Source organism: Periplaneta americana, chromosome 11 (assembly GCF_040183065.1).
Source record: "Periplaneta americana isolate PAMFEO1 chromosome 11, P.americana_PAMFEO1_priV1, whole genome shotgun sequence".
Classification (NCBI taxonomy): Eukaryota; Metazoa; Arthropoda; class Insecta; order Blattodea; family Blattidae; genus Periplaneta; species Periplaneta americana.
In genome coordinates, this window is record NC_091127.1 from 26,305,139 (window position 1) to 26,322,832 (window position 17,694).

The 17,694-nt window shown below is 37.9% G+C and overlaps 1 protein-coding gene across 1 annotated transcript in view; it reads right to left on the bottom strand.

The window, feature by feature from the left end:
- Meltrin (meltrin) overlaps positions 1 to 17,694 on the bottom strand; it is a 573,117-nt gene that overhangs the window by 198,447 nt on the left and 356,976 nt on the right. The window contains exon 2 of the mRNA XM_069839168.1: positions 1,759 to 1,859. Coding sequence (XP_069695269.1) covers positions 1,759 to 1,859 — 101 coding nt within the window. The remainder of the gene's footprint in view (positions 1 to 1,758; positions 1,860 to 17,694) is intronic.

Here is a 17,694-nt window from a genome sequence, read left to right on the forward strand (position 1 = left end):
CTCTGTCTATTCATTAATTGGGAAAGCGTTGGTTGAGGTATGTTCTCTCAACTAACGCAAAATGAGGAGGTGCTCTATTTTGCTGAAAGATATCGGTGTCAACAAAGACATCATGCTGTAGCTATGACTCAAGAAATTATTCCTGCATCTCCAGGTGTTACCTGTAATGGGTAGCTTCTGCGAACATGAAAGGACCATAAACAGTGGTTTTTATGAACCCAAGTCCTACATTTACTTTTGTCCTTAGCCTTAATTAAATCATAACACACTGCCTACGAGCTGCATAATTTTCGTCGTCTAGTTTTTGCAACACCTGAACGTGATAAGTCGCTTTTTCAGTGTGAACTTCAAAACAGTTGATCTTGGCATATCTGTTACTTGAACGGCGACTCGATGCTTGAGGGCTCTTCTCGAATACGTTCCGCAATTTGCTCGAGCATAGAAGGTCTACCAGAATGTGGCTCATCGGCAAAATTTCCTGTCCTCTGAATTTTATTGACAAGGAATCGGATGTTTGCTTGTGTTGGCGCTGGTTTTCGGAATTTAGGTGTAAACTCCTGTTGTACCTCTGCATATGTTAAAACGCGCAAATGAGCACCGACAATAGTCACCCGTTTTTCAACACTGAGCGCGCTAATAGATTAATCTGAGAGAATATAGAAATTCCAACATTTACTAAAAAATGGATCGAGACTTTATGTCCACCCTGTATATAAAAAAGGTATAGGTATCCTTTGTACATGCCAAGAAGACGCTTGGGGGATGGAGGTAGAGCTCCATGTTTTCTTGACCTCGACACTTAGAATGAGGAAGTGTGGTCAGCATCACGCCCCGATCCCTTTAAAGATCCAGTACTCAATTTGTTATGAGACTGATTGAACCTCGGGTTCGTTTTGTAAGTTTTTGCAACGAGAAAATTCCGTTACACCACGGGATTAAACCCACAACCTTCCAGTCCGTAGCCAGCCACTCTACCAACTGAGCTACCCTGCTGCCAGTGGTTACTGAGGTCTGTTTGCCTGAATTACTAGACTCCTCATCTTTCAGTGAAATGATTATTTACCCGTATTGACTAGTTGCCTACCATATGAGAGTGTATAAAAAAGACTATTGTTAGTTCAACTTATTTATAAATGGTCGTGGCAACCACACAGTACCTTTAATTATCTCAGATATTAAATTTGTTATTTTTGCTTTATGTTATGGTATAAAAATCGTTAATGCAATTAGTGAGTTGTAACTTTTTTTTTTTTGTATTTCGCCATGAGCTGAAACTACATTATCTACCAAAAATTAATTGGGCACTGATTTTTTACCCTTTAGAACCTCGTGGTACCACCTCTTGTTGCTACAACAGCAGCCACCCTGTCAGGCATGTTCTCCACTAGTTTGTGTAGGATATCCACTGGAATGCGTCGCCATTCCTCTTGCAATATGGCACTCAGGACAATGGAAGTTGGCCGAATTTCCCGAAACTTCAATCGCTGGTCCAATTCAACTCAAAGGTGCTCAATGGGATTGAGATCAGGACTCTGTGCAGGCCAGTCCAACCGGTGAACATTATTGTCTGCATACCATTGCATAGTAGCCACCAAAACATGGCATCTAACACGTAAAATCCTGGGTGCCCAATTACTTTTTGGTAGATAGTGTATTTTAGAGCAAATGTGTCGTCACGTATGAAGAGCCTTCTACGAGTTTGGAAAGATAATATAGATAGCATAGATATATTCCTTTGTGTGAAGAACTCTGACTTACCTCCTCCTTGGTAGACGTTATCTCGCGCTTCTCTCGACCATGGTATGTTCGGGGTTTGATGACTGTGTGTCGGGAGAACTCCGGGGCGGGCCCCTTCCGTACTGCAAAAAGCAAAATGTTTTCTTAAATCCTATGCATGAAACTGAAACAAATTCCAGTCACTAGTTTGAAAGAAGACGTAATGACACTAGCTTACGATATTTTCAGAATCAGATACGCTGAAAAATCGTATCATTGTCAAAAACCTCGATATATGGTTTGCATGCCTTTCGTCCACTACCTTTTGTCCACAGTTTGTTTCGTCCAGTACCTTTCGTCCCCGTTCTCTTGTCCACAACCCATTGGTCCATACAATTTACGTCCATCCATACATTTTGTCCACATCTTTTATGTCCATAATCTTTCGTCCATCTTAGAATACATACGTATTTGTGTTTCTCACCTACAATTACAACACCGGAAACATGGTTATGGAATGTGTACAAAGCAGTCTTGAGTGAGGAACAGAGGATTAACAATGCCGTCGAAGATTGGCATAGTAAATTAAAAAACTCATGGTTGTTTATCATCCCAGCATTTGGAAGTTTTTGGAAGTCTTGCTGGATGAACAAGAATCAAATTAGCAGGTGAATATTCAATTGTTGGGGGGACACACGCGAGTCCGTACACCATTAAGTCAGACATATGTCAATAATCATGAACGCATCAGGGAAATGGTTACACGGTATGAAGACTACAAGAACGACGGCCGGCTGGAAACATATCTGAGAGGAATTTCATATAGATTAAAAATTAACCCTGCTGAAGTTCTTCAGGAAGAGAAAATGATGATTAATTTTGTTCATGCTCGACCATGCCGAAATGTAGTAATTATACACCTGGTAGCAGCCCTTTAATGAACCTCATTAAAATACACCTATTCATTAAAGTTCAGGTGTTCCACCAATCAGAAAATACCATTGTAGCAATATGAAAGCGCAAGTATCGATTATTTTCGGATATGCAATCGAAAGACAACAATTAATCAATAAATCACCTATATTTGAAATAAAGTCAGTTCTGTTACTATAATAATTAGTGTTAATTGTAAATAATATTCAAATAAATTCAATTTGTCATCTCGTTTTTCAATGTCAAGGTCAATTTCGACATCTGTTTCTCGGAAAAAATCAATACTTTGGCGTATGCGCACATCTCTCAATTTACGAGGTAGCCTATTGCACAAGGTCAGTTCCGCTCCTCAGTCAGATAAGAATAACATGAATACTTATGAATAATTTCAAGTTAGAAATATGGTCTAGCATAAAAAGTTGTATGAAACTTGACTATACTGGTAATTAAGACGCTCGTATGAAAATCATGAAACTCGCTTGCGCTCGTTTTATAAACATACTCGCGTCTTAATTACTACCATTATAGGCTTGTTGCATAATGTACTATTATAATACAAACAGTATGTACATTCAACAACATATTTAAATTTAAATAAATTACTTTTTCACCAAGTGAATTATTTTTCATGTCATCTATATTTTTGCCATAATGGACGAAATGGTCAGTGGAAAAAAATATAATGGACGAAGCATGAAAATAGACTAAATGGTCAGCGGACAAAACTTAATGAACGAATCATGAAATGGACAAATGTGTGGACAAAAAAAAAGTGGACGAAACGTATTGCACCAAAGGCCCTATAACGCGATATATTTCTGTAATAACCACAATGTAACGTTGTTCAGCAAGTGCTTATAACCTTGCAGACGATGGATGCATTTGTGCTTATTGTGAACAAACGCGATCCTGAGGTCTCCGAAGATGTTTATGCACGCAGGTGTGCCAATTAATTAGAACAGCAGTCTAACACACAGTCCACGATTCAATTATTCTATAAGCAAAGTTTGAAACGCAGCAGAATACTGTGTACTGAAATAAAACTGCAGATGCTTCTTTAATTTTGCAGATGCTTGTTTCGTGTGTAGATAATCTGCTGTCTGCCAGGTGGTATCATCATTGTTTGTTAAAAAGAGCAATAAAGAGTAGTAGTGGTACATAAAACCTAATCTTCATTCAATACAAGGTGACTCCGCATACCAAGAGAAACAACGCAAAATCATCCCATGCCCCAACCGCCGATTGGTTCCTATGTTCCCCTCTCCTATGTAGGTTATGTTGTGAGTGGTGACGCAATTGCATGTCATCTTACCACGACTCACTTTCAGCAACAGTCAGTCCTCGCCGCGACTACAAATCACATTTTTTCTTCCCTTTTCGTGTTAAAAAAATACTTTCCTATTAAGTCTTCAAATATGTGTAAGAAATTGTTTTTAGACTGGGGCTAATTAGGCGCCATAAAGAGATCCTTTGTCCTGCAGCCAATATGATGGGATTCAGACACGTGCATTTGTTTACATGCAGAGTCGCCTTGCATGGAATGAAGATTAGATATTTAATTCACATTTTAAAAGTAGTACCAGTATAAGGTGAGACGTTTACAGCAAACTATTTTTAATTGAGTAGCCCTAATACTAAGGCCATGGCGAAAAAAACTATAGGAAGCAACAACTGGTTCATAATTTTAGATTTAGTTTGCAATGGAGCGTTGGCAGATTCCGAAAAGCGTTTTCTGTGTGGAGGAATTTATAAAAATAGAATAAATTGTACAAGTTCAGCGTACTTTTCGAATTAGTCGGGGACTAGCTACTTCACGCAAGACAAGAAATGAATGGGTAGGTCATTAGCGCAAAGACGAAAGAATTTAAAACAAATCTCATCCTCTCAAAAACACAATATAAGGACCGCAGAAATACTGAAACAATGGAGTACAGAGCAGCGTATTGCTAGTCGTTCAACAAGACGATACTCTGTAAAGTTAGCCCTACAACTTTCGGGAAGGAGTCTTAGAAGGATTTTGCAGTGTGATTTAAGATTCCATTCTAACAACCTCTAGTTAGCTCAAGAGTTGTCGCAGCGTGACAAAGCTAATTTATTATAGAGAATGCCGCCACACTTTACTTACTATGATGCAGGAATATCCAGATTTGTCAACGAATTTAATGAGTGACTGACGCTTATCAAGTTTTGTTGATAAGCTGCAGCTGAAAATCCAAGAGGCATTCATGGAAGGACGTTGCACTGGGAAAAGGTTGTTGTATGATGTAGAATTGCAGCGTTCGGTACTGTTGAACCTTACAATTTTGAAACTCCTGATGAAGAAGCCATAACAATAAAATCAGAACGATACTCAAAATGGTGATGAATTTCCGCATTCCTAAATCACAAGATCAACTGGAAAACCTATGGTTCAAGCAAGATGGGGTTAACTGCTTATACTGCTCATCGCAGTATGCAGACTTTGCAAAAAATTTTCCCAGAACACTTCATCTCTCGATCTGGTGATATTCCAAGGCTTTCACGTTCATCTGATTTTACAGCTCCACATTTTTCTTCATAGGGATATTTGAAACGCAGGATTTCTCCCATAGATTACATGATATTGAAAAGCTGAAGAATAACATTAGGCAAGTGAACACATTGGTAAGGAGTCATGTTTTCATGTTATGACAAGTTTCCAGAACCAACTTCAGCACTGCATTGTAGGAGGAATCTGCAGAAATTAAAAAGCTTGTGAAGAAATGAGGCATATGAATACGTGTAGTGGGGAATATATTGGAAAATAAGGAAAGTTACACATTCTGATTTATCTTTATATTTATTAAATGACCTGGTATGTCATTTTGCCGATAATTTTGTGAATGGTAGCATTATGGCTAGAGACGAGATACCCTCAACGAATGCCACTAATATCAGTGCCTAACTTCTCGTCATTCACGTGTGAACGCCGCTCAATTGCGCAACTCCCCAACGCGTGGCGTCCCGACGCCGGCGTCCTTCCTGCGATTGGGCGGTCGCCAGCCCGCGGGGTCTATTTCGAGGCCCGCCTCGCCAAAAATCACAAATCGCATCGTCCGTCATAATTTCCGCTCTCTCCTACACGAGTTGGCAATTGTCCGGTGCTCCCATCAAGGGCTTCATGAATAACACTGTCACATCTCAACGATCAATTTGGCGCAGGTTCGTTGACCGCCCGCCAATAACAATTACGAGTCGTTCGCACACATCCTCTGTGTCGAGTCTAGCGGAACCGGGTTCAATTTATCTCTCTACCACAGTGACCCTTTTCTTGTGACGTCTTTAAAGCTGACCTTGCGTCATGTAGACCTCGTGACTAAAGAATTCCGTTACTTTGTTAATGTTTTGTGTCTGTGCATAACATCCATGGGGGCGGAACGAAACCTTGAAGGAAAATTATAACAATGAAGTCCAGTAACTACAGTATTTAAAAGAAACCCACCTCAGAATACGAAGGGTCTACGTACATCAAGACGTGCGTGCAAGAGTTCTGTCTTTGCACAAAAATCACAGTCGTGAGGTTGAATTCCTAACTACAGTAGAACCTCTATTATCCGTAATAATGAAGGGGGTGGGCTCAATGGTTAATCGAAAAAATCGGATGAACCGTACAATAAAAGATTTTCGTAAATTTAGTGAATAATATTTATACTTTTGTAATTACCTTCGTGGTTTTGGCGGATCAGAAGTTCACTAATTTAAGTCTGGTTATCAAAGACGGGTTTTTAAGGACCAAGGAAACTCCTTGTAATGGCTGTCTGTGGAAAGATATTAGTATTGGAGGTCTCGTGTTGCAGATTTACATACTTTCTACACTCCGATCTCATATTCTGATGCGAGATGAGCCACTGTTTATCTTTCCCCACATCACTCAATTATTTTTCGATTCTTAACACAATGAGTGTTTTTTTTGACACCCGTAGAAAACATTTCATATAGAAGTTATACAGTACGACAATTCGAACAGTAGGCCATACTGTGTAAGGAAAAAGGCTTGTAATAACACTCTCTAGAAAAAAATTAACGTGCTAATACAAGGTACAGTACTTCATATATTTCTGCAGAAAAAAGGCAAGAGAAAGACAGACGGTTAATCCACCAATCGGTTAAAAGAGTGACGGATAATCGGGGTTCTACTGTAGACAATATCACGTCATACGTTACCTTAGATGACTGTCCGATTTTAATCAAGATTCCACCTTATCGAATTTACACTATTCATCTGACTTTTCATATTAAACCCCATAATAAGACGGGAAACGGATAGAATTGTCCATCAAATTTCCAATAATGACATTACAGATAGGATTGTAAGTAAGCAGGTAAATGGACGAATTAACAGTTGGATAAATGAAAGGAGTACATTTCCAACAGGATAAAAATACCATAAAGATTTTATACTCTATATATTTTCATGGAGTGCAGTTTCATAGAAAGGACACTGCCCCCTACTAATTGGTTGTCATAAATAAATGTCTTCCTTACTGTGACGGAAATCCTGTCTTTTCCTGTCAGTAACCAATCACAACTCTTGTTCAGAAGAACCGACAGGCTCCCGACAAATCCACGTGGAGGTAGAGTTGCTGCATCTTTTCCGAATTCCAACAATCCCGTCAGTCTCATTTCGAGGGTCACCAGGATTGTGGCAACTGTGCAATGTTGGGACGAGGGGACAGGATGGAATTGTCAGAGGTGTTTGTGTAGGAAGTCATAAATCTTTAAGTGGGTGTTCAAAGGAGCCACCGAACTGCACTCCTTGAAATAAAATAGAGTATACATTGTACACAAATCAAGAAAATAACAGACTTTAAAAAATGGCATTATGTATAAAGTTTCAGAAGTTAGAACGCTGTTGATATCGCCGTAACATTCTCAAAACACTGAGATTTAACGTCACGATACATGTTTCATAAGTTACTTAAAATCTCATTACAAATAACTGATATTTTTCAATATTTATATCACTAAGAAATGTGTGGTAGTAAATTGATGGAATGATCTTAATTAAAATGGTTACAATATACGAATAACTATTTTACGTGAATTTTTGGTTAAATCAATTATATACATAAACTTAGACAGTAGATATTTAATTCTTCTTTCTAATAAGCATTAGGGGAGAGTTTGGAAGTATCGGACATCGGGTAATATCGGACAGTGCGTTTCTTTCATCTACCACCATATGGTAGTACTTGAATGACATGGTTACGTTTCTCTATGCGACATCACAGAAACGTAACCATGTCAATCAAGTACTATCATCGTGTGGTAGATGAAAGAAACTCACTGTCCGATATTACCCGATGTCCGATACTACCCGACTCTCCCCTAATCCTATTGGCCTGTTACGGTCACATGACATCATTTAATTAGTCTTTCTTATGATGTCTTTACAATAGAATTTTTCCATTCTGAGTATGTTCTCATTTCAATTCTACTTAGATTTTATATAGGCCTCATTGAATTCTAAGAGGTGTAGTGTGAAGTTCTTTGTAGATTCAGCATAAAAATTATTTTTTCTGTCCATTCTAGTAGACTATATCTTGCAATCCTCCGTACCAATTTCATTTCATTTGTAACAAATCTTTCCTGTCACATTCACGGGTAGTCCAGGTCTCTCTGCCAAGTGTTAGAGAGGGCAAGCCATGATATATTTTACATTTTAAGATACATTTTTCAGCAATTCCAGCAATTGTACGGACGCTGACAGACGCATCGTATCTGGGAATATTACTATGAAGATAGATATGCATATGGCGTCATAAATATGCCTTTCGTATCCACAGTAGCAGTAACCTGCAAAATATTTACTCTCCCACACACCACGAAAGAATGACGCATTGTACGGTTGCTATAGCAGCAATTCTGATAACGACATTTATTGCAAAGCATATGTCATTCTTATAAAATTAAACAATGGAACAGCATGGTTATTAGTCTGCAGCTCACTGAGACACGCCTGGAACAAGGTAAATTTTTTATGATCGATCCATGGCCTACATTTTTTATTTTTTAGTTACGGACGCAAGAATTATCATTGCGGACCAGTAGGTAAGAAACAATCGCCACCACATCCTCTACTAAACCACATCCCTCCACACCTTGACGCCAATTGCAAGGAAACGGGAGGGGGGAAAAGAAAAACAAAAGACGGTGCACACATGATCGCACACAAAGAGATGCAGAAAACAAAACAAACTGCGATCATACTCCAACAATATCTAGAAACACTGAAGAAATGAACAAAGGTTACGAGCTACATAGTTTTTATACAGCAGTTACAAGCGTTCCAAGATTTCTGTTGCTAAATATAAACTGAGGATTTAATTTCCCATATTTAAGGACACTAGGTGTGAGTTTTTTTTTTTAAATTGTAGTTTCATTCCGATTTATTTCATTTTTTTAACTGTTTGTTAGGCGCATTAAGAAAAAGGTGTGTGCAAATTTTGAGTTTAATCGGACTCGTATTTTTGAAGTTAATTTATTTCAATTACGCACATTAGTGATATCATCAAAATGTTTCATGCGCATTACATTTAACAATAGTAAGTTCATATTTTTTTTACTGACCCTGATTCACAGGCAATATTTTAACCTTGAAAAAATCCATGACATACAGGCTAGTTCAGACACAATACATTTTTGAAAATCAGACATCGATTTATTCATATTTTTTATTCCCACAATATTTTTTAGCTCCTAATTTTCAAGATTCTTAACATTTCTCAATATTATACTTCAGATAATATATGAATGTACACGTACCGATAATATCGGTATATTATTTTCATTGAATTTCTTTAAAAGCGCATGCGCATGGAGCATTTTGAACTCCAGAAATGTAGTTCCGAGAAAAAGGCAAATTTGTGAAAAGCGATACAATATTGACATACGTAGCAGGCCTATATAAAAATCGCTCCTTGATCTTCAAGAAGACATACAGTAGTGGTAAAAAAAAATATACTCTCTTACTGTGAACGATCTAAGTGTCCAAGGAATATTTTCGTACAAAAAAAAAACAGAAAATTTATTTTTTTGCCATTTTTTTGTAAAACAAACTCAGTCCTATACTCCGTTTCTGGAATCTGTAGAGTATAGAGACGAAACAAGTCCTTTGCGCTAGTAGTGAGTGGAGAGGGCAAGTTCAATGACCGCTGGGGGAAAGTATTGCACCCACCACCTTCTGCCACGCACATCTTACCCCTTAGCGGCAGCGAGCCAATGCAGCCCGCAATACACTCCAACACGGATAGACTCCGCAATAATTACTACTATTATTATAATTTGAACGGGAGAAGAGTTCGGGGCAGAAGAAGATATCAGATGATAGACGACATTAAGATATGTGGATCATATGCGGAGACTAAGAAGAAGGCAAAAAATAGGAAAGATTGGATAATGCTGTGTTTGCAGTGAAAGACCTGCCCATGGCCAGAACACGTATGTATGTATTATAAATTATCATCATCGTCATTATCAAAATCACTAATACTAATTTATCCATCAAATGCTTGTTATGTTTAAAATGGTACATACATTTTTTAAATATAGGCTATAGTATTTCCATTCTGGAATAATTCTCTGGAATGAGGTAAAATTAAATTGTGTTTAGTCACTAATTATTATACTTATTCAGGGAGGTACTGGGCTGTTACTCGGTTATCGCTGCAGTTTTAAAACGAAACATTCGCCTGTCGCAGTTCTTTTTGTTTCATCATTTGTGTAATTCTATTTGCTACGCGCGCTCAGCCGAAAATGCCAATCAAGACGAACTCCGGCCTGCATTCTATTAACGTGCTTCTCTCTTCTTTTTCTGTAGAGAGAATTACGCAATTCCAGACAATTTCTTTGGGATTTGCCTAAAGAATTCTCGCTCAGACATTTACAAACGCATGAGTGCACATTCCTGCAATTTATTTCAAATTGAAGTTCGACTAGTAAGTAAATAAATACAGTACTTACTGAATGTTATCTAAAAGGAATAGCACAGCCTATCGAGAAAGAAAGATGTGGAGATCGGGAATCTAGCGAAATTATTGTACGTTATAAACATATATAATCTCTTACTTTTTTATCCATTTAGTTATGAGAATTACAAACATTGGAATAGAATTAACGAGACTCTTGCGGAAAGGGTTTACGTACAAGTAACACAAAAATTCAGAACATTTTGAAGCGACAAATCTATATAGTATTTTCTGGGAAAAAAAAGTTCCAATAATTAGAGACGAGGCAGTATACGTCAAGATAAGAAATAAACGTCCTACAAATATGGGTCCTAAAATTAATACTTCTGAGAAATGAGCGAATGTTTTCCATCACCATAAAAGCAGCGTATATTCCACTGTGAGCTCTTTGCCAAAAGAACAAATAATATTAATGCATATAATAATAATAATAATAATAATAATAATAATAATAATAATAATAATAATAATAATAAGGGAAAACATTGAATTTTACTGGAAGCAAGTAAAGAGATAGGTTTGGAAGTAAATCCTGAAAAGACAAAGTATATGATTATGTCTCGTACCAAATGGCAATATAAAAATTGGAAATATATCTTTTGAAGAGGTGGAGAAGTTCAAATATCTTGGACCAACAGTAACAAATATAAATGATACTCGGGAGGAAATTAAACACAGAATAAATATGGGAAATGCCTGTTATTATTCGGTTGAGAAGCTTTTATCATTCAGTCTGCTGTCAAAAAATCTGAAAGTTAGAATTTATAAAACAGTTATATTGCCGGTTGTTCTTTATGGTTATGAAACTTGGACCCTCACTTTGAGAGAGGAACATAGGTTAAGGATGTTTGAGAATAAGGTTCTTAGGAAAATATTTGGGGCTAAGAGGAATGAAGTTACAGGAGAATGGAGAAAGTTACACAACACAGAACTGCACGCATTGTATTCTTCACCTGACATAATTAGGAACATTAAATCCAGACGTTTGAGATGGGCAGAGCATGTAGCACGTATGGGCGAATCCAGAAACGCATATAGAGTGTTAGTTGGGAGGCCGGAGGGAAAAAGACCTTTAGGGAGGCCGAGACGTAGATGGGAACATAATATTAAAATGGATTTGAGGGAGGTGGGATATGATGATAGTGAATGGATTAATCTTGCTCAGGACAGGGACCAATGGCGGGCTTATGTGAGGGCGGCAATGAACCTCCGGGTTCCTTAAAAGCCAGTAAGTAAGTAACAACAATTAATTATAATATTTTGGGATACTGTTTTAACAGCACAACAAAAAACATTAAACTGAATTAATTTTGTTCAGTTACATATTGTTTATTCTTTACATGAATATTTTGTGTAGCAGTCACACTTATCAGATTGCAAATTTTTAAATAACTTTTTTTATGTAACATTCATGAGGAAATCATTAAAAACAACACATATCAAGTCTTTAAAATTATATTGTAACATTAAAATTCATTTTACAGAGGGTACTTTAAGCCTATTACTTTTATCAGTGCATTGGCTATTCGTGTGTGTGCGTGTGTGTGCGTATATGTGGCATCAATAAGCCTACTGTGACAATGATATCTTTGCTTGTTTGTTGCCTTAATTTTAAGTATAATCGAAAAACGATTACTTACTCTGTTAGTGCTATAGGTTTCATTTGGTGAGGTAAAATCTTGTCTCATTTGATATTATCTAACAGAGACAAGATGGCGCTGAATCCGCAGCAGGTGTTCGAACAAGTGAGCGCCGCAGAGCGCTTGTCGAACCAACCCCACCTCAGTTTTTTGTTCGTCCCGTTAACAAGCTCGTCCGAAATAATTACTCGACCACTCGGTACGTGCTTCAGACTCCGGTGGGCACACCGATAAGAAACATGCTTCAAATTAAAGAGAACAGCAGTTGTCTACTAAAACTCTGCACCTGCTCCAGAAAATCACTGTTTCTCAAACAGGGACACTGGTACCCTTGCATGTGAATGAAAGGCAATTTAAGTAATAAAATGAGTATCACTTTATTCCTAACAGCTCATCTACTTCATTTCAGTCTATACAAATATTTAGTTATACTGACTAAAAGACTTAAGATTATGTCATATGGAATGATCATAAAGTAAAATCATGGGGACATGCATCATCCTTCTCTTTGATCCACTACTTTTCTTATCACACTTCATATTCCTTGCAAATGAAATCAAAAGTAATGTAGTACACATTGAGGTCGTGGCAATTGGGCAATTGGTCAGTGTCAGGGCATTGCATGAAACCAAATTTTAAGTAGTTGTTTTTTATTTTATTTACTTTATTTATTTATTTATTTATTTATTTACTTAACCTAGTAGAGATAAGGTCATCAGGCCTTCTCTTCCCCTCTACCAGGGGATTACAACTACAATATTAAGAATACAATTACAATTATAATTACAATTAATATTAAATTTACAAATACAATAAAATCAAAGTACTAAAAGATTAACTGATTAATAAAAGCTAGACAGTTTATTGTAAAAGTTAAGAAGAGAGAAACATTTCTTTTATTGATTAAGTAAAAATTAAACCTACTCTACGCAGTAAGAAAATGCTTAATAAGTTTGCTTTTGAACGCTATTAAATTCCGACAGTCTCTGATGTCACTGGGTAGGGTATTCCACAAGCATGAGAGCGAGATTGTGTATGATGATGAATACGATGATGTCTTATGTGTTGGTATGGCTAGTATGCGGCTATTTTGCGTGCGTGTGAAGAGATTATGATATGATGACAGGTAACTGAAACGAGAAGCAAGGTAGGTAGGTGCAGAAGTGTGAAGGATTTGGAAAAGGAGAACAAGAGAATGAAAATTTCTACGTTCGTTAAGCCGTAGCCAGTTTAGAGTTTGGAAGGATGGGGTAATGTGGTCAGCGCGCCGGACATCGCAGACGAAGCGAACACAAGAATTATGAACACGTTGTAATTTTTGCGACTGGTTGACATTGAGGTCAGTCAGTAGAAAATCACAATAACCGAAGTGGGGCATTAATAGTGTTTCCAATAGTATTTTCTTGAGTGATAGCGGAAGGAATTTTCGAATGCTGTTTAAGGGATGTAGTATGGAAAGCACTTTTTTGGTAATATGGGTTACTTGGTTATTCCAGTTTAAATGCGTATCAAAGTAAACTACAAGGTTTTTAACACAGGAAGCAAAAGGGATTATTGTGTCGTTTAACTTGACTGGAAGAGCAGGAGTAATATTGCATAATAGACGTTGATGTCCCACTAGGATTGCTTGTGATTTTCTTGCATTGAGAGTCAAACCAAACTTTATGGCCCATGCAGATATAGATTCAAGGTTATTTTACGACTACTATACTGGAATCGTGTGTCAAGTTCATTTAATTGGCTGGAAGTCATTAAGCCTTCTTTGATTGCTGCTTGTAGGAAGTATTAAAGTCGTATCGCTGTTATTTCCGGCGTGACTCCTCCTCTTTGCTTATGTCTTAGGAAGTGAAGGCTCTATAATGTCCAGGTAGGTAGTATCGTTCGCCATTTTTCTTATTTCGTTGCCGAGCTACCAGACGAGGAATCTATTTGCCACACCGTTAAACATTATCATGTCGTAGCTCCTATGATAATAAATCAAACGCACTGTAATTGAGCAAATAATTGAGCGGCAAATAACGTCCTCGTGTGCTTTCTGCGAACGCCAACGAAGGAGCCAAAATGTCGGACGATTATATCAAGTATTTATCGAGCCTTAGGAAATGCATAACGTCATCAGCAGCGAATCACAGAACGTACACGTTTCAATGTAGCCGACCTGCAACGTGATTGGCTGCCGGAAATAACAGCGACGGGACTTAGGCCAGGCTGCGATATCGCGGGCTCAGAATGACAAGGTTCTATCTGACATTCTTAGCAAAATTGAGATTTTTGTTGCATTGAATTCTGCTACTTCACAGCTATCTACCATATAAATTATATGATGATATCTGAATTATTGTTCGTAATAAAGTTAGTTTGAAAAGGTTCTTGTCTGCATTGATTTTATTAACAACCAAACTTTTAAAATGCTCTCCTGTAAAATTTACTAAACACTAGATAGAACCTTGTCATTCTGAACCCTCGATATGTAAAATGAAAAACATTCCATTGTCGAATGATACAGTTGAAACTGCAATATATTACAAAATTTCATTTATCCAGTGATTGATAATTAATTACCTACATTATCTGTCAATATGTTACAACGTTTTCATAGTGCAATAGTACTACTTATAGTCCCGTCGCTCTAATTTCCGGCAGCCAATCACGTTGCAGGTCGGCTACATTTAAACGTGTACGTCTTGTGATTCGCTGATGAAGATGTAAAGCATTTCCTAAGGCCATTTTGGCTCTTTCGTTGGCGTTCGCAGAAAGCACACGAGGACGTTATTTGCCGCTCAATTATTTGCTGAATTAGAGTGCGTTTGATTTATTATCATAGGAGCTACGACATGATAATTTTTAACGGTGTGGAAAATAGATCCCTCGTCTGGTAGCTCAGCAACGAAAGAACAAATATGGCGAACGATACTATAGTCTCGTCGCTCTAATTTCCGGCAGCCAATCGCGTTGCAGGTCAGCTACATTTAAACGTGTGCGTCTTGTGATTCGCTGATGATGTTATTCATTTCTTAAGGCTCGATAAATACTTAATATAATCGCCCGCCATTTCGGCTCTTTCGTTGGCGTTCGCAGAAAGCACACGAGGACGTTATTTGCTGCTCAATTATTTGCTCAATTACAGTGAGTTTGATTCATTATCATAAGAGCTACGACATGATGTTTAACGGTGTGGCAAATAGATCCCTCGTCTGGTAGCTCGGCAACGAGAGAACAAAAATGGCGAGCGATACTACCTACCTAGACTTTATGCAGCCTTGACTTCCTAAGACGTAAGCAAAGAGGAGGAGTCACGCCGGGAATAACAGCGTCACGACTATAAGTCTTAAGATTACGCCATATACAGAGCGTTCGCCTACGGGTGGGGCCAGGAAAGCGGCATGTACTGATATGCCGCTTTGTGCGCGCAGTTGTAGAGACACGCTCGACAATCAAGGACATGAAGGCCGACAAGTTATCAGTTGTGAGCCAGATGTTGCAGTATTTAACACGTACTGTGCAGTTTCTTGACACAGTTGCTTAAATATTCAGCGTGTGTGTAAAATTTGTTAACAATGCAAAACGCAAAATTCACGCTTGAACAGAGAGTTTTTATGTATGATGCATATGTGAAAACAGAGTCATGTAGAGAGGTGCGTAGGCAATTTGAAGTGAAATATCCGGGTGCTCCAATTCCGGGTAGAGAAACTGTTAGACGTCTTGTTAACAAATTAAGGACAACAGAGTCGATAAATGCTACAATTCCTAAGCGAAAACAAAGAGTATTGACGGGAGAAAAAATTGATGAAATCATTGCATAATTTACATGTTCTCCTAATAAATCTCTAAGACGTGTTTCACAGGAAGTTAGTGTTTCAAAAACATCAGTCTTTACTGCTGCTAAACTTTTAAAATTAAAACCCTACAGAGTATAGTATAGAAAGCGGAAGCTTACGGATAGACGATTCCCGCAAGCGACACCGCAGGCAGGCCGCTTTCCTGGCCCCACTCGTAGGCGAACGCTCTGTATAAGTATTAATATTTACGTTAGTTAAATGCGTAAACTTAAAAAAAAATTGGAAAGGTATTTACTAGCAAATTTGTTGGGACCGGCCCTCGTCTTATAGAAAAAGGATTTACCGGGCCGCAGTTTCTGAAAGGTTGAGGACCACTGATATAGATGAACCGCTTAAAAAAATAAATACACTAATTTTTTATTTAACTCCTCTCCAATAATACTGTTTCACTCTATCGTATTTTACATCTGTTTGCAGACTGGAAACGAAAATGTAAATACTTACTTACTGGCTTTTAAGGAACCCGGAGGTTCATTGCCGCCCTCACATAAGCCCGCCATTGGTCCCTATCCGGAGCAAAATTAATCCATTCTCTATCATCATATCCCACCTCCCTCAAATCCAGTTTAATATTATCTTCCCATCTACATCTCGGCCTCCCTAAAGGTCTTTTTCCCTCCGGCCTCCCAACTAACACTCTATATGCATTTCTGGATTCGCCCATATGTGCTACATGCCCTGCCCATCTCAAACGTCTGGATTTGATGTTCCTAATTATGTCAGGTGAAGAATACAATGCGTGCAGTTCTGTGTTGTGTAACTTTCTCCATTCTCCTGTAACTTCATCCCTCTTAGCCCCAAATATTTTCCTAAGCGCCTTATTCTCAAACAGCCTTAATCTCTGTTCCTCTCTCAAAGTGAGAGTCCAAGTTTCACAACCATACAGAACAACCGGTAATATAACTATTTTAAAAATTCTAACTTTCAGATTTTTCGACAGCAGACTGGATGATAAAAGTTTCTCAACCGAATAATAACAGGCATTTCCCATATTTATTCTGTGTTTAATTTCCTCCCGAGTGTCATTTATATTTGTTACTGTTGCTCCCAGATATTTGAACTTCTCCACCTCTTCAAAAGATAAATATAGCAAGTAAAAATAATTTGTCTTCGTGCTCTGTGCTGTGCTTCCAGCATTGGTTTTAAAACTTTGAAAAATCTCTGCCAAAAAAGATGAATAAGCCATGTGTAAAAACATGAAAACTGGGGAAGCGAGAAAAGAAGTGACCTTTCCACCGACAGCCAGTCACTTTCACTGGTCACTCCGCCTTGCGCAACACTCCGAGCCACTGCCCTGCTTCAGCTTTATGTAAATTAAGAACATGTCCCAATAAAACAGTTTCTCAGTTTCGTTGCAACACTGAACTACAGATGATCGATTAACCATATTTTATAACTTTTATTACCAGTAGTAATTATTTATTAATACAGAGGTTTAAAAATACTAGCACAGAATTTATTATTATAATGCCTTCACTCATCTCTCATAGATAGGTAACAGTCGAAATCAGTACCACTCAGTAGCGGCCGGTGATCGAAATCCTCGGTGAGGCCAGATGCAACTAGTTTAAGTGCCTCCGA